At 39.3% G+C, this 18,746-nt stretch overlaps 1 protein-coding gene across 1 annotated transcript in view; it reads right to left on the bottom strand.

Annotated features, from left to right (window-relative positions):
* Window positions 1–1,541: 1,541 nt before the first annotated feature.
* SSU72 (SSU72 homolog, RNA polymerase II CTD phosphatase) overlaps window positions 1,542–18,746 on the bottom strand; it is a 28,932-nt gene continuing 11,727 nt past the window's right edge. The window contains exons 3-5 of the mRNA XM_074892628.1: window positions 5,073–5,212; window positions 3,188–3,306; window positions 1,542–2,132 (exon numbers count right to left, since the gene is read on the bottom strand). Of these exons, the coding sequence (XP_074748729.1) occupies window positions 2,031–2,132; window positions 3,188–3,306; window positions 5,073–5,212 (361 nt within the window). The 3' untranslated portion in view covers window positions 1,542–2,030. The remainder of the gene's footprint in view (window positions 2,133–3,187; window positions 3,307–5,072; window positions 5,213–18,746) is intronic.

The raw sequence follows: 18,746 nt of genomic DNA, 5'->3' as shown, positions 1-18,746 counted from the left end.
TCTTCTTCCTTTGGCTGTAAATATCCCCATGGTAACAGGCGATGGTATCAGACAAATGAGCAGAAGCAGAGGAGGCTGACTGAAATCCTTCAAACACAGGGTCTCCAGAAACAAAATGGGACAGGACAAGCCAATCAGAAAACACACTCTGCAAACCTTATCGCAACTGCTGCTTGAACTCCCCACCCCCTAATTGTTCTGATCTCTTCATCCATTCTCCACAAAATTTTTTGCTTTAAGTATTTTTAACAGACAAGAAAAACAGCGCAGGTAATTCGGGGATATTAAACATTCCTGGGACCCGAGTGTGATGCAGTGACCCATTTGGACCCTGTCCAGGACACAGATTGAGCTGGCAGAGGTCTACCTTTTCCCACAAGGCAGTTGAAACCACAGCCAACCTCCAGATCCCAGGAGTAGAGAGAGGTCTAAGATTTCTTTGGGGGCCTGACTCAACAGACCAAGATTTGCAACTGCAAAGAAGTATTTTCAGATACAGGTTTACGGTTTTCAGGTGTGGAACAGATGCCTTTTATGAGTGTGTTTCAGTGAAAGAGGTTAAGTAGCATTGCCATACGATTTACAACACACACGGCCGAAGTTGTCTGCGCAGATGGGTACCATGGCCCTAAATTGAGAGAAAGTACTTAGCACTTTACTAATTGTAACAATTACTAACAACTGTTACTAACAATTAAAGTTAAGGAAAATCAGGGGATTCATGCAAGCTGTCAGAGGTCAGAGAATGAGAGAGAGAAGCCAGTAGCTCAAACCCCATTTCACACTACTTCATTTTTAACGTGATGTTTAAGAAGTTGTCCCCACATATCCAAGTATTAAAGAACATACAGACCTCATTTGCTCCAAATCATTTACAGGTTCCTTTCACAAAACAACTTTCAATCTTCTCTTGCCTGTAAGCAGCAACTCTTTACTGTTCACATTTTGAATGACAAATAATTTTTTATCAGTTTGAACAAATAGAAGTCTAAGGTTTTGCTCTGTTTGTATACACATACTCAGTTTCTCGATTCTGAGCCGTAATCAGCATATTTATTGCTGCTGTATGGGAGGAAAATGCTTCTATTCAAAAACTACTTCAGTTAAAAAAAAGCTTTAAACTATTTCTATTGACAGTGGAGTTTGCCATTTCTCCCCATCTTTCTTACAGAAGACATACAGACAATTGGCCCTGACTGCTACAGTTACAGCCTCAGAGTCTTATTAATCGCAGATACAATAATTCAAAAGCAATTAAGATTCCCAAAAGATTTCCTGGTAGTGCCCTGATTCATGCAAAGAAAGCAGTTCACTTTAGTTCAATGCAGGATCAAAAATCATGGTGAGCTGCCCAAATACACAGCCTCTCTGAACAGGGGACACAGTCCAGGTCTTCTGACTCCTATCAAGATCTTGCTGTCACTACCCTCTCCAAGCCACTCTGGATGAATGTGCATTCTTGTGCTACTTCAGATACTTTGTGTTTTACCTCATAGAGAAGAGTCACACTTATTTAGCTTCTATTTTGAAAACAGACAAACTTACAGGTTTTTCATTTTTATTGGATGCTTCCAACTTTATATCTAATAATATACAGTTTTTCATTGTTCCACTCATATCCTCACGTAGTTCAGCCATTCTGTCACATTAAAATAATAAAAAAAAAGCACAACTGAAATAAAATAAATTTGTAAGCTGGAAAAATACATTATAAACTTATATTCAAGAAACATTCTCTTTATAATTAAAAACCTACTTGTAATAATTAAAGTAGGATTTAAAGAAAAACTTGATTTTCATTTTTAAATAGGTGGCCTTTGTGTATACTTTTTAATCATCTCATATGTACAACCCCAAGCAGTATCTCTGCCTACCTGTGACAGAATACCTGAAACAAAACAAAAAGACACTGAAAAGGAGTTTTTAAACAAAAAAAGATCAATATTCATTTTCCAGGAAAATACAGTATAATCAGAGCTTTAAACACATGCTTCCCTCATCTGTATTAAGGCCTAAGAGACAGATGTGCTTTAATAAAAGCAGACAGTATGAAGAAAAGTCCTTCCACTTTTCTCTTCAAATTCCTGTAACAGCTCATCTATTTCATTTTCCATGTCTTCTGTGTGCTGTATCTAGAAGAGAAAAAATACTAAGCAACCGGACTCCAAGGATATGATGTAGTTTAGAAAACTGTAATAATTCAATGCTTTTGGCTTACTGTGAAGTCTAAACCAGCAGGCTGTACCAAACAGTGCAGCACTGGGGGCTTTATTGAGATTCCCAGCATTCCCAAGTGTACATATATCCCGCACCGTGTTTATCTGCATATCCTTCCTTCTCCAACCCACTGATCTGGCACTTAACTAGTACTTTGTTGAGTAGGCAACATCCATCCTCACTAGATAACAAATGGAAGCTTCAGAATAGCTACAAGCACAGTGAACAGATGGCTAAAATTTCAAGTCCTTGAACCCTCTTAGGTTTTTTGAATCTGGGAAGGATTTCAGACCAGAGTAGATCACGCAGGCTGGAGTAAAAAAAAAGCCTGTTGCCACACTGGAATCGGTGAACTCATCAACTTGCACACTGTGAAGGACACAGATCCTTTCTCTGTTGTCTTCACCGCTACATCGACTTCTTTGAGTGGAGCTTATTTCAGTCCTACTTCAAGGGTTAGGGCCCCTGAATATGGATGACAGAAGGCACCATTTCTTTCTTCCACATCATACACACAACAGGGTGGTACTATGAAATACACCTACATAGGATGTTTTTCAAGTGTACGGTGATTCAGAATGCAACTCTGATGTTTGAATCCCACGTATTACAACTGCTTTTGAAATAGATGTGTTTGCCATAAACAGTGTTTTGAGTATGGGCTCAACATGTGTAATGGTTATGTGCAGTGCTCTGGGATACTGCTTTTCACGCAAGCTATCAATGCATTGGTTTTGAACGCACACAGAGTTCACTTTGGAAACCATGAACTCAGTTACAATTCGTCTGTTTGCACAACAGCTCCAAAAATAATCACAAGAATTTGGAAATTTATGTCTCTTGATGTGGACGTTCCTTAAACAACTTTTGCAATACACAGCACCTTCAAGGTAAGTACTAAGCAAACCCCAACCCCTGGGCAGTCAGCTGGGTCCAAGGTACCCACAGGCAGGGAGCCCTCTCTACTTACACACTGGCAGAGCTCACAGATAAGGAAAGCACCCAGAGTTGCCTCCTCATGGTTATCCTGAATGTCCACATTGATCACATGTACTGGCTGACATGTCTCCTGCTCTCTGGAATTTAAATCTATTTGAAAACAAAACACACATAATAGCAAAACTTTGGGTGGAATGGTATCATATTTTACACAGAGTGTTCATAAGATTTTTAAAAATACATAGACATTGTCCATCTCTGCCTTCTGCAAACTTGTTTATTTAATATTGTCTTAAACAACAGTCCCTCTTACTTAAAAAAAAGAGTGATGGATTTTGGAAACAAAAGAATTCAGTTTTGTGGAAGGGTCATGACAGTTTATTTGCCCTGGTCAAGAAAAGTTACAGCTCACCTTACTCCGACAGTCTTTAAAGACCAAGATCAAGAGTCTCAAAAGTCAAGAGTGATTTTGGGCTTCCTCTCTCGGAGTTTTAAAAAAGCACTACACATACAACACACTGAAAATTGAACTGCAAGACGAACTCCTACAATTTAAGCACTGATAGTCACATTAGAAAATTCTAGCTTTAACGTGTTCCACTTATTAACAAGGGGTGAAGGGGGAAAAATAAAACGTTCATTTCCACTCATGTATTATTGTTACGCTTCTCTAACATAACCTTCCTATTACACACACTGTTTTTAAGCTATAAGTTGTTCTCTCCTAACCCCATTCTGCAAGTTCATTTTGGCAAATCTCCATTTTAAAATTTCAGCTTTCACAGCCATTCGGTAGCACTCAAGCCCTCTCCCTGTCATTGCTCAGTTATGAAGGGCATTACCATGAAGTTAGAGAGATGCACAGCTGGAAAATTAGCAAGTGGTTGCTCTTCACCTCCCTTCCTCAGGGTACCTAAAACATTATAGTGAAAGCTGCTTTCTGTGTGAGACACGCTGAACTTGCTGGAGGTCCACTCAAGTGGCAGTTGTGCTCAGAACTTACCAACACATTTCAAACACTTCACTTAAATTCAGGACACTAATGGCTCAGCTTGCAGGAGCCCAAATGTATTGTGCTCTGTATTGTTTGTGACATGACCATGGAGGACTGAAAAGGCAAGGCAACAGCCTTTTAAATTCTGTGTACGATACTAACTCAGTTGGCTGGCCTTTCAATGAAAAGGGAACACTTTAAACCTCACATAAGCCTGTAGCCAGCGTCTCCAGAGAGAGGCAGTGTTCTCAGCCCAGGAGCTAACGGAGTCACTGCTGAAACCCCGTGACTTCCAGTGAGTTCCCACCAAGCTTGCTGCACTTGTGTTCATGCACAACCCAAGCCCCAGCTCAGATTCTTTTGGCATATCTCACTTTGGCTCATTTAAGGGCAAAGCCGTACCATGTTTGCAGAGTGTTAACCACACTCAAAAACAGTTTCTCCACCTGCACAGGAGGTATTTATTGTGGATAAACTGCTTGGTAGGTCACAGGAAGTCTTCTGCAGTGAAGGGAAGGGAAGCTGCCTAAGGAAGACAGTTGTTTCTCCATCAACCCAGGGTGAAAAAACGCTCATCACATAAAACTTGCTAGTTTTCTAGATCCATGAGCATTTTCCAACCAAACATGTATTTGAGTTTCTCCAAATGCGTGCTATTTCCTCATGTCAGCCCTTAAAATTGCTATACATACACATTCTCTGTAGCTGCCAACACCAGCATCTTTTAGAAATAAGTGATGGCTGAATACTTCTCTGGTACATAAAAGTCTACATTAATGGACTGTGAGCTCTTGTCCCTGCTGGTGTTCCAGCAGCAGTAGTCAGAAGAGACAGAGATGTTTCCAGATTTGTGAAGGACTTCAGGGAAGAGAGGGAAAAAAGCACTCAAAATTAACTTGGTTTATCAGTTCAAGGTCCTTACCTTCTACTACTTGATCATAGACTCTTTCTTCACACGTTAGGATCAAATCAAAAACATCTTTGCAGTTCTGGAATCTTTCTGGTCGTGGCTTGATTCTCTTATTTCTGTCCAACATGTGTAAAATCCCATTCTGTGTGTATCTGAAGTTGCTTGAGTTAAGTACCTTCACTTTAAGAAAAGTCATGTTTTTTTGAGCAAATGACCAGTACAATTATTACTGTATCTTTAAAATAAGATTCTTTGTTTGCAAATATAAAGATCAGTGACCACTAAACAGATCCCTAAGGTGGCAGCATGACACCCATCAGGGTAATTCATGCAGCTTCTGGTTTCCAGAGATCTATCACTGTCATTAATACAACGGCAGAGACAGCTTTAAAAGGGACTCATAAGAGACGAGTTCCTCAGAAGGACAACTTTTCTTGGGCAACTATTTTTATATCCATAATGCTTAGAACACATGGGCTTCGCTGTTTGCGTGAGCAGAATGTCCTACATTCACTTAAGTCAGTGCCCCTCACTCCAGGGGCCTCTATCTTGAAAGTCAATTACGTGGTGTTTCTAGTGTCAACTGCACATCTGCGTGAAGTCCCACTCAGGCCTCAGGTTTATGCAACCGAACTTCCAAAGAAAGTTAAATAAATCACAGAAACATAATCCCTTAAAAATATCCCAAGATATATAAATGGGAATGAAGAAGAACACTGACTTTATGCCTGTCAGAACTTCAGTCACTGTGTGAAAGGAATCTGTTATGCTGCTTGGTAGCTATATTTATGCTGGTACTGTAACCTTGAGGCTCAAATTTACATCCTGTATCCCCCTTTCAGACAGGACTCACTAATCCCACTGTCTTCTCAGCCTTCAGGGACATGCAATTTCATTACGAGCATACCAGGGTTGACTGTCACATAAATCTGCTCACTTAACTAAACCCAAACTCCCTCTGAAGGCAGTTTTATGGGTAAATTAGGAATACCAGGAAAGGTTTGAATTAAGAAAGCCTGGAATCTGATGCATCTCGTCCTTGCTTTGAAGCAGCAGTATTTTTAGCCATCTAAGCATATACATTTTAATTTAAAATAGGAGTAAGAGTAACAGTCTATTTTTTGAGATGAGAAGGATTCTGAGCAAAAAAAAATTCCATCATTAGTAGCAAGTAAGAGGTCGTCTTGGTTTATTTCCGTGTTGAAAAGGTCATATACATACCTAGCAGGTATCTTAGTTCTTTTCAGAGACCAGCACTGATCTCTTGTACCGAAAGACTAACAATTTTCTGTCTACCTTTCTGCAGTTCCCCTCCGGTATCTCAAGTACTATTCCCCTAGGTAGCCAGATCTGCACCTCCTAAATAGATTAGGAAATAGATTAGAAAGTGTTCTTGAACAGTATTCAAGCAAATGGCGTCCAAAGCTTTTAAGTCTTTCAAGTGTTTAAGCTCTATTAAAAATTAAACCCATCTTTCTACCTATAAGAGTCTACTTTATATGGAAAATATGTTCAGTTCTCTCATGTGTCTGCATCATTGCTCTTTAACTACTTGACTAAAGAAAATTTCCAATTTTGAATCACGAACTGAATGATATGTTATCACAAATACATGTTGTCGATTCTCTCTCAGCCAACTGACTTCTACTGCATTTCTTTTCTTCAGGTCACCCCCAAGCCTTTTACCACTCTTCTCTCCCAAAAGATTTCTCCCTATATAACTGATAGCCCAAAGCTATCTCACAAGTAGCTCCTGTACACCAGCACCCACTGCTTCCTCACAGCACCCCTGTAAACTCTCCTTGGGTTTGTTATGCTTGAAAAAAAAAAAAAAAATCCACTTCAATGTCGCCATTTCAGACCTCTGGTTATTTGCAAAGCATGGAAGTGACTGCAACAGCCATTTTCAAAATACCTGTAAACATCTGGTTGCATTGCTTTGTTCAGGTTGAAGGTGAGCCCTTTCCGGGCTCTACAGTCCTCATTTCTATATCACGCAGTTCAAGAAAAAATCCACAACAACCCACACACTTTTTTGGGTTCTTTTTTTTCCCTTTCTAGGATAAAATGTTGCTGGCATCTGTCCCCTAGCTTTCCTGACTGAGCTTGGAGACAGAATTACGCATATTCAAAAAACCCACACAGTCAAGCTTTCTGCTTCACACAGTTGAGCTTTCTGCTGCCAACTTACAGCTATTTTTTTTCCAAGGGTCCATCTGCCTATAAAAGGAGGCTGAAATAAGCAGTTAAGATTCATGACACTTTCATATGCGGTTGTCTGAATTTTTTCACCTGGAAAGAAACAGCATACCATCCTTTCAGCAAGCAGGGGGATGTGATCTGCATGATTGTTTTCAGTGCAAAATCATAACCCAGCTTCTTTATGAGCTTAGGCACATGCAAAGTTATTACAGCTTATTAATGATTTCCACTATACTGCCAGATGTGGAATCATTTAAGTCAGGCTGCTTTCCTTTCACCAGATTTCAACTCCATGCTCCCTGTCCTATGCATGCCTGCTCTTTCTTTTCAGCAATCACTTCTTCGGAAGGTACTCACAGAATTTTCAGCTTGCTTTCAGTGCTGCTGTCTGGCCATAGCAGCCTTCTTAACACTATCATGCTCAGAAAGTCAACAAAACATGCACACATTTATCTAAGAGGCCTTCACCTACTGCGAACTATTGGTATAGTAAAGCCATCACATTTTTACAGTGAGTCCAATTCAGATATCGCCTTTATTGGAATAACTATGCTAAACAGATCCACAATATAATGAAATTTATGCTTGACAACTCAGTAATGGGAAGACTTGATATAAAAAAAGAGATGTTGCAGTTCAAGTTGAGTTTTTTCCAACAGACACAGCATCGTTGCTTGTTCTTATGGAGATACCTATACCCAGCTATTTCTATTGTCACTGACTCTGCATTCTATCCATTTACTTAAGGACACCCCATAGTAATGTATTGATGAAGATATACGTGTATTTAAAAAAAAAAGTTTTTTGTGTGTGTGTTTAAACCCCTAAAGCTTTCATAGCTTCTGCTACCCAAATTTAAATTCCTGTCTTAGACACCAGAAATGCCTTTTACCATCCACCCGATAGGTCTCTGCCCAATCCACATGGCTAACCATCCCTTGCCCCTCTCAGCAGTTTATCAGTGATTTGTTCACTGACAGGACCCAAAAATACTGTCAGCTGTGAGCACTAACTGAAAGATGCCTCCAGCCAAGACAGTACAGTCTCTTCCCGCCCTCTTCGGCACAGCCTCGCCAGCAGTGACTGTTCTTAACAGACCACAGAGCGATCAGAAACCTCCATCACTGAAAAAGCAAGAACAAGCACATTCTACCAACTGTCTGAGCACCAGCAAGCAATGCTGATGCACTCTCTCTTCTCTCTCACATTCAGTGTTGGCTTTTGCAGATGTCCTTTCATGCAAGTGTTTGCTTTGAACTGGGCACTTCAAACTTCAAAACCTCTGGCCAATATTATATGGCAAAAGGATGGACATAGGAAGTCATTCCGTGCAACTAAAAAGAAAATATCAATGATCCACAATATCCTCTCTAAATGCCTTTCCCCGCCCCTCCCAGGCAGTTTAAGAGTTCTAAAACACCAAAATGTTTCTGAGTTTGTCACATTCCCTCCAAAAGCCTCTACTGAAAGCAATTTCAATTAAAGATACTGTATAAACCAGTCTCCCCAAACACAAAGTAATATTCAGAAGAAGTTTTACAAAACTGAAAGGCTAGTTGCTGGTTTTATTTCAGTGCAGCGGTGGAAGATGGGTGACCATTTAATAGGTCCACTTCACAAAATATGAGTAAGTCTTGGTAGAAACTGTGAAGAGCTTTTGTTAAAGCGAAACTGGCAGATGAGAGAACATCCACAGAATAATGTAGATAATCCTGAGAAGCAGAAGTGTTTTCTTGTTCAATATATTCTCATAATTATCTTCACACATTGATTATGATTAATCCCTTGCTCTCACCTCCACAAACCTGCACTGCATGTCATAAAACCTAGGAGGCTAAATTAATTTTTCCCTACCCCAAAATACTATTTTTCAGTGTCCATATACACCACTCCCATGTTGAAAAATTACAATTGCATTGCTTGTGCAAGTGTCCAACTTCCTGTTTTGCTGATAGTGTTTCTTGTGTAGTTGAACAGAGTGGCAAAGATTTGGTGGTTACTAGACTATGAAATTCAATAAAATGTAGATTGCTGGTTTTATTAGGAAATTGGATCCTTACAAACCTAAAAGATATTTTGGCTATAATTCTGTGAGAACTATTGTTGGAAATTCATTAGGGAAAAAAAGTCCAGGGGGGAAAAAAAATGCACGTAGCTTTTTCAGCATCAGTCAGCCCCTTAACACCATATGATGATTATCTCTGACAGAGGTGAGCTGGGTAAAACACGTTAAAAAAAAAAGTGATGGGCAGACTTAGAACAAGCATGACAACAAAAAATTTCTCCTACAGATGCTACATGTTATTCTATTCAGGTACTATGAAAAGTAACAAAAAAACCCCAACACTCAAGCACATGGTCTTGCATATTTACACTCTCTCCTAATTAGGTTTTCCAGGGTCTGGTCTTTATTTTTGTAACCATTAAAGTTGTACTGAATACGCTCACGGAGTTATATAAAAATCACTAATTGTGCAGTTAATTCCTTTTAATGACTCAAATGTTAGCCATATCTCCCCATCTATGCCTGTTAATATACTCACTCACTCCTCTGTTTAGCCATATTCAAGAACAGCAGTTGTTCCAAGTTCTATTTCAGAAGCCAACTTTTTAGGAAACTAAAGATGGTCTTCAGAACAACTTGTAAATCTGTCTATGAAGAACTAAAGGGAGTCTAGGCATTCTCTTCTTCACACCAAACAGCAGAATCTAGTAGGAAAGGGACATGGAGTTTCTCTGCAGGGACAGACAGTACCTTTTTCTTTTTTTAAGAAAAATAGCTCCTGGATAAAATATGGCATATTCTCTAAAGAACTACACATTGAGACTGATTTCCCCAATACATCAATATTAAAGTGGATTGCCAGCATCTGAAAAGACTACTAAATCTGCATTAAAATAATAGCCAAATGCATCAGATTCGACTTCCCATTAACAAGAATTCTACCCCCCAATATGAAGTGCTATGGGTCACACCTAACCCAGCCTTACACCTTCTATCACTTCCAGACCTTGAAGTTTTATGTTGAACACACTTCTCAAGTAGAAGTCCAAGAGGACAGCAAGAAGGAAGAAAGCCCAGAAACAGAAAACAAGATTACAATAATGTACTGGCTGCAACTCGAGCATTTTTTTACCACCAAACAAGCTTATAGAAAATTACGTAAGAAAACCAAGTTTTATTTGCATTAAATAAAGACAGATACTCATTTTAGGGCACAAAGCATATGGCAAGATACAGGGTACAGAAAGCAACTAGTCTGCACAGAAAGTTTTATGGATTATGTTTAGAGAACCTGTACTTGAGGTTGACAAAAAGTAACAGATTAGCAAAGAAAAAAACAGAAGGTTTTGATAAATCCCAAGATCAGACAGTTAACGGTTGAAAGAGGTACACTGCACAACAGTAAACATATTCGAATCTGTCAGAGTACAAGGTCACTGCTGCTCTTCCCAGAGCAGTAGGGATCAAGAACAGCCATTAACTTCACTGGGAATAAATCTAGTTAATGGTGAGGTTTCTTCCCAGTAACTAGGATGATGGGGCCTCTGCCTACCTTCTCAGCTTTGAGATACAACAAGACTGCAAAATGCTGAATGAGAAGTTCAGGAAAACAGGATGGACTAAAACCAGAGTTGGACATCGCCAGATGACTTCTGTTTCCCACTAAATTATTGTTTTGCAGAGCTCAGTGCCCAGCTGCAATCAGAATGTCCTATTAATTCAGCAGGGAGATGTCAACAGTAGTTCAACTTGATATTCAGGAATGGACAGACAGGAACAACCATCACCATAGGCCATCTAAGTTGCATGTTTATGAAGGAATTGTGTAGTTCAGAACCTGTAAGACACCACCTGGATACCAAGCACCATGTAAGAAATGCTAGCAAAACTAAATTTCATGCCTACTTCTTTACCCTAACATGTTTCAGCACATGATGCTGCATTTTAAGCCAAGGGCTTCTTCGTTTACATTTCTTACCACTATTGCTTACAGAGCTGCATTTTAGTGATGGCAATCACTGCACCTAGACAATTTACTTTCAGCAGTATTTTTCATACCTTAAGAAGAAATTTAGATGAATTCAACCATGCAGGTTTAGAAGGCTGTATGTAAACATCTACATCTAGGGTCATCAAGGTAGAAAGTCTTCCTTGATAGCCAATGAAAAAGAATCTGACATATCTGTACCTTAGCTACTCTAATTCTTCCACCCTCCATGAAAAAAACATCACCTAGAATACCCCTTCCATTCCTCTTGGCGTAAGGGCAGCCAACCAGGTCCCATGAAGATGACTAGTCTGCAGATGACTAAACTTAGATAAGTGTTGCCTTATACAATTTGTATACCAGTATATTGACCTATTTAAGTTAAAATCCTGTATGGTAAAAGAAAAATGATCTCTTACTGAGCAAAGTATTCAATGTTTCATTTTAACTCCCAGGTGAAACTGAAACTCAAGTGACTTGAGCTGAAAGTTTTGGGGTATATAAATTAATTACAGTCATCCAAAATATACTAGAGACCAATTTATTAGACATAATTGGGCAAACTACATTTCCTAAAATGTATACATACTTTTTAGGGAAAAAACATCTTTAAAGTAATGGCTGGCACCCAAAGCTTCTCCACCTTCAAATAAATCTGACATGCTGATTATTCATTTTGGTGCAGCTGTCATCATACTCAAATACTGCAATTCTTCATGAAAAAAACAGCAGAGCAGAATACTTCTCACATTAGTATGAATGACATTTGCAGATCCCTTTTCCATGTCATCTTAATTTATTTATTAGTATCAGCATTATAAACAGAAGATACATTGTGTTAAACCCCACTTGGCAAAATGCCTAGAAACTAGACATTTCCTTAAAGGAAGTGTGTGTGGGGGTGAGACTGCCCAACCTTCTTCCACCTTCACAATCAGTTCCTCTTACAGGGAATAAAAGACTAAAAATGGGCACCAGCACTACAAATTCTACTTTCCAAGCAACTGTGATTATGACTGCAAGAACTGTCTACATTCCTTATCCAGAGCGCAAATTGCCTTTCGTTTGGAATTGAAATGATGTGGATTTAGTACAAACTAGTTTGCTCACAAGTCTTTTGTGGCACTGTGTAGCTTACAGGCCTAACACTGAGAATATGCCATCCCAGAATGTCACAAACACACTGATTTGGGTTAAATAACATTTCTGATAACATTTCTACTTGCATTAATGACTCGCAAAGAATTGACGTGTCACTTGTTTTTCATTGCTAAGGACAACTACATAGCATTTCTGAGCTACATGCTGCACAGATAAAATCCAACTGAGTGCGCTCACAGTAACTGGTCCAAATGGAACAACATGCTAGCTATGCTCATTTCCTCAAGCCTGGTTGAGCCCTAAAGTTGAGAGCTACATACCTACACATCACTGAAAGAGGGAAAAATCTTTAGTTTAACCTAGAGCTCAAGTGCCAGACAATGACTTGTCGGTGCTGAACAGCTAAAACTGTATTTGAAGGATGAAACTGGACAGATACAAGCTGTCAGACGGGAAGAGAATGGAAGCAATGGCAAAGTCCACTGCCAAAGAGCTGGAGAAGGGCTATCAGACATACTGAAGGGGACTACTAGAAAGACAAGGATACCAGAGACAGAACATAACAAGATGACTTCAAAGAAGTGCTCTGTTTGACTGTGCCATCAAACAGCTGACTGTGCACTTCATCTGAGTGTGTATTTCAAGGAGTTTTGATTTTGATTGCTGGAATCTACAGTGTCTTGGTCACTTTGCAAGACAGCTCAAAGTAGTGACAAGTCTAGTATGTGACACAGATATGTAACAAAGGAATACAGAAATCACTATCAGGACCAGTAGGCAAGCAAGAGGGAATCATAAGAGGAGTCGTAAGTATCACAGATTACTTTTGGATGTTCTTCTCAGGTTTAGAAACAAGCACCAGATTTCAGAAGATGAGCAGCAAATGTCATAGGACGGGGCAGGGGGAAGTAATTTTGAGGTAGCTGTGAGGAGAGAGGTCTGTGAGAAAAACATTAGTCATGCCATCTCATGTCTCAGAGAAACAGGGTCTGCAACAACTATTTTCAAATTGGCTTCCGTTGTTGTCATTGCTTTGTACTGTCAAACTCAAAGGTAATTTTCAACTAAATAGTTACAGCTGGATAGGGTAACTCAGATAAAGCAAAACACAAGTATTACAAAACCTTAAATCAATTAAGTCATTTCGTTTAACACATTTGGGAAACCTGAGAACACATTCGTAAAGACAGCAGGACCACTTTTAAACAGCAGCATGCAGAGCAGGAAACATGCTGGATGAGGTCTGCAGCAAACATTCCTTAGTGCAACACTACAAACAGGATATTGAAGAACAGAGGGATGTGGTTAATCCAGTATCTGATTAACAACCAATTTTGCAAAGCTTACAGACACACAGCTTGTGTGCCTTGGGTAAACACTTCCCACAATAAGCCCTTCTCACACTGGCCATTAGTATGTCTCTATTCTTGCATTAAATTCTAAAGATCCTGAAGACTGCCCATTCTGTCACTGGGCAGCAAAGCGAGAACACCTTCTCACCCCCACCCCAACGTATTCTCTTCTGAAAATATAGTATTTTAATTACTTTTTTTCCTGAAATGAGATCTATGCTCTACCAGTTAAGAGGTATATGGCAGCAAGACAGTCTAAATTTCTTTCACACATCCTGAAAACAGACTTCGGTAGTTAGTACCACTTCTGATTTTAAGGCTACTTTCACTACCTTGTATCAAATCAGTCAAAAATAAGTATCCCATAAAGTAGCGGCATCACGTTTGGGAAAGGTAAGCATCTACATGCATCTTTCTACTTACATTAGATTTCCTCTTTTGCTGACTTTCTCTCAGAAGTTTATTGCAGAATTTTTTTGAAAAGAGCTCTCATGTATATGAATTTCTCAGGGCTGACTGAGGTCTATCTGGGAGACAAAGCCCTGAAGACACTTCTTGCACGTACATAGCAGAGCCCATGAAGAAGATCTTCCAACAAGAACTCCATGCCAGCAACCATTCTCTATATTGAGTGGGATTTTATACAGTTGTGTCAGCCAACTTGTTTCTACTGAGATGGAAAGTAAGAAACTGGCACACACCTCTCCTGCCATTCCCATGCTAGACTTGTAATTTGCACTGCTAAATACTTCTTTATACATTGGTCCATTGCTGAAACCCTGCTGTATTTACTCTAGTTGAATAAATCTGGCACCTGGATCCCCAAGTGCCAGGATTATATTTGAAATACATAGAAGGATATATGCCATTCTTCACAAAACACTGTGATCCAAATAATTCTGCCAATGCTTGAAGCACATGTCTGCACACACTCCTGGGTACTATAAGAGTGTGACCAGTGTAAAATGGTAACAATGGCCATCTTACTCAGATTTCTCTTACCTTTCACATTTTTCTGATCTTCCTTCTATCGAGATGTGGGTTATTGATCACGTTTCCAAATGTATCCAAAGCTGCCAAATCTTTCATTTCTATCTGTTAGAAGATTTCAAAACATTCCTCTAAGTAGCTGGAAGATGTTTAATGCCATACTACGTGGAGACAGGGCAAGCTACACAGAAGTGAGTTTTCAAAATGCTTCCTGGAAGTGGGTCACTTAGAAGCCATCTCAGATGTAGATTATCAGAAAAACTCGGCACAGTTCACTCAATTTCTACGATTTGTGCCTTTGGCAGTATTGAGAAATTTTAGGATCATTACACAAAAATGATGAAGCATCAACCTTTCACTTGCTCTTCCATACTCAGAAGTGTTATAAGGTTTGTCATACATGAACATAACTTCATTGCTCTAGGGTCAAAAGCATCAAAATTAATTGTTAAAACTATGAAGATTTATTTCTTCCCAGTAAATTACATCAAATTTCTTTCTTCATGGTAGTATTTTTCAAAACTATCTTCTATAACTTAAGCTGTTGGTTTTGCTGCAAGTTTCTAGAAGCTTTAGTAAAGGCAGAAGCTATGATTCCACAAGACTCAGAGCTGCTTAACTTGGAGCTTTAGTAAAAAGCAATGCTGGTAGCAAGAGAATGCTAACTTCACCTAACTGGAAATAAATGTGACTTATACCTAAAAGTTCTATCACTTTAAAGGTGGCAGACATGACACTAATACTCCATACTGAAAATTTAAGTAGAAAACGCTGCAAGATAAAATGCTCTGGCAAAAAAAAAAAAAATCCCTATCTTTAGTTAAAAATAAAAGAGCAAAGAACAAGAAGGGGTAACAGATATTTGCAAATTTTGTGTGGAAATATGCCTTCAGCCCATCTGTTAAATGTTTTCTCTACCTTTCTGCATATCCAAGACAAATGGCATAAACATCCCAGAAGTCAGGCAGAGAGGTTTTACTGTCTTGCAACTAATGCTAGTCACTACCTTGAAGATGGAAATTGTTTTGGAACCAATATAAGGAAAAAAATGTATGAGCATCCCTTACATTGGCACAGAGGTTTTGTGTTAATCTGAGGTAACCTCTTCTGTCCACTCCTCTCCCCTCATTCAAGTCCAGGATGAACCTGCCAAACTAGGACCGAACATAGCTATGCCCATTTTTAGGCTGCAGACTGATCTTGAGTTTTATCAACTACAGATTACAACAGGAGTGAGCAGGACTTAAGTCAATACCCAAAGAGTGGAAGCAGCAAAATTTTTTACTTACCCTTATATAAAAGTCCCTTACAAAGATGACAGTCTATAAACAAAGAAAACCCATGCTAAGAAGTTAGCTGTGCAAAGAGCAAACAGAATGAAGGTCTTGATGCATTTACTGCTAACGCTACTTAGGAAAGCTTCCCGTGTTGTATCACAAGCAACGGGGCCAATGCATTGAGCTGCTTATGCAGCAGAACATATTTAAGCGACGCTAATTGTGCATGGTGCATTCAGGAGGCCAGCAGATGGCAGGGACGTATTTTGGCTAGACATTCAAGGAGCCTTATTTTTAACATCCATTCAAATACGTGAAGTCTCAGATCCAAGTGTCACCTTTACTTCCAAGAATGCTCTTTTAAAGACAAAGATTCAAACATATGTGTTCATTCACAGAGTTCATACATTATGACTGAAACAGTCAATGCAATCACTCAAATTCTAAATGGATTTTACAAGTTATCAGCCTCAGACAGGGTCCTTTAGTCAGAATTCTTTAGAGCACCTGTGCAGGACTCACCTTGGTTAAGGAAATAAACCTTCCAAAGACTACCTAGAAGACAGACAGGATGGCAGAGGATGTTTTATATGCTGAAAAAGTATTTAATGTTAGACTGGAGTCTGTAGTTTCTACCATGTCCCAGAAGGTCAAATACAGAGGAAATAATATGTATGTTTTATATATATTTTAATAATTTAAATATTTCCTTTTTAATGTGAATGAAAGCAAGATTAATGGCAGTCTGATCAGAAGCCAAACTAAAAAGTACTGGAAACTGCTGCCTCTGAAAGGCCTGAGATTTTGTGCAGTGTTTTGGTCTAATGATCCTTCATGGAGAAAAAGGGATTGGAATTCAGTTTATGGCTGGAAGCGTAGAAATGTGCCTCTTAGCAGACTGTTCAAATCCAGTTAAAATGCTGCTTTCCATCCTCATCCCTTCCCTCTATTTCTAGTAGTAGTAAAGTACTTTGAAAGACATGTTAAGAAAGAAAAAGACTTGGGCTACACTGCATTCAAAAGAGGTTTTACCACTGACATGCAGCAGGACATGATTTCAAGCATTTTTAAGCTTTTGCAAGGTCAGGCTTAAAAAAAACCAAAAAAACAAAAAAACCCAAAAAAACCCACCCAACCCCCCCAAAACACACCTAAAATAAAACATTCCAAAGTGGTCTACAGAGATACAGAAACTATCCCACTGACCGCTGGAATGACAGCTCAGCTGACAACTCTGTATCCGTTTTCAAAATGCATGAAGAAAACCAAATGAAAACATAAGATAAATACATGCACGAAGAGCTTACCTGAAGTAGAATTTAATTAAGTTACTCCTCAAGATTGAGCTATATGGCCCCAAAAAGCAGGGTGCAGATGCTCTGCAGATCTCACTACTCCTCCTGTGCACCCATGCAGCAGTAGCTTTCCCCATTAAGCAACTCAAGGTTGCTTTGCACAGCCGCCAGTGAAGTGGTCCAACACAAACGCTCCACGTATTATGGCAGTTCATTGATCCAGAAATGTCAGGAATTACTACTCAATTATTATGGATCCTAGAGCTTTGTTACAGGTGGCAGAAGTTTCTGCAACAAACAAACGGTATTCAAAAGAAACTGGGGAAGTCGTTTAGAGCAAGATATTCCTGTTACTGCCAACTCTTCTTCCAACACCTTTTCCCCATCAATGCCTGCACAGTCATCAGCTCAGGCTGTGAATTATTTGGGTATCGGTATCGTATGCCATTTTTTGAAAGTGGGAAAACACAACTAAGCAGCAAGATCCAAGATATTATTCAATACTACACCCCTCAGGAAAATTAAAAGTCTAAGCCCAATGGAAGGAAGGTCTTACATAACTGAACAATTCAAGAGATGTGAAGTGCAGAAAAAAGTTCTGGTTTATGCTCTAGATGAACTGTATCAGAAATTTAAATCCTTACATCTATTCCCTTACTTACCAGACTGAGAAAATGGAATAAAGCCACTAGTTATCAACTGGCTTCCCCGCATCAGTTTACTTAAGAAGATCCATTAGAGCAAACTGAGCATTTCAAAAGCAAAAATTCTCAAGAACCTGGCTACATTAACTCAGGAATTCTAACCAACTAAGACCAAGGCAGTAACAAACAGATGGTACTATCCTCTTAAAATATGATACACTGAACTGGGAGAAGGTGGTAGATGTAATCCTGGACTAGCTGCATACTTACAGAATTTTAGCTTATTAGAAGGTGTGCTACGACACTTCCTTTTCAGTTTTAGTCCCCGATTTAAGAATATTAATCTCTTATTGATTCCACCCTTCAGACTGAATAGAGAACGACCCCCTACTGACCAGTAAGACAGTCTGACCACGGTCTAACAAGCAATTCTATTTCCCGCCTTGAGCAGAACCTAGCAACACACTCACTACAACAGATATGCAGTATTTCAGCAGTCAGCTTAGTAATTCTGTGGCTGATGCCACTTTCTACTACAGTTGAGACACTGCAGAAGAAATCGATTCCTTTCTTCCGGTACTAGTGTTAAGGGAGAGCAGAGGACACCTTCTGGAAGAGATGACTATTAATACTCAAACCATAACTGTCCCATGAAGCTAAGCTTGACTCCAAGACAGGAAATGCAGTTTTTCTACAAGAAAAGCCTAACTGAAGTGATGCCTAAGATTTCAGCACTAAAGGATGCTCCTTCATCACCACCCTACAAAGACAGAAAAATTATTCCTCAATACAGCCTCACTACTTCTGGACGTCCCCTCTTCTCAGCTAGTTCC

Source organism: Strix uralensis, chromosome 23 (assembly GCF_047716275.1).
Source record: "Strix uralensis isolate ZFMK-TIS-50842 chromosome 23, bStrUra1, whole genome shotgun sequence".
In the NCBI taxonomy this organism is placed as follows: Eukaryota; Metazoa; Chordata; class Aves; order Strigiformes; family Strigidae; genus Strix; species Strix uralensis.
The sequence above is the reverse complement of the archived record's forward strand: the minus strand, read 5'-3'. Positions and strand labels throughout refer to the sequence as shown.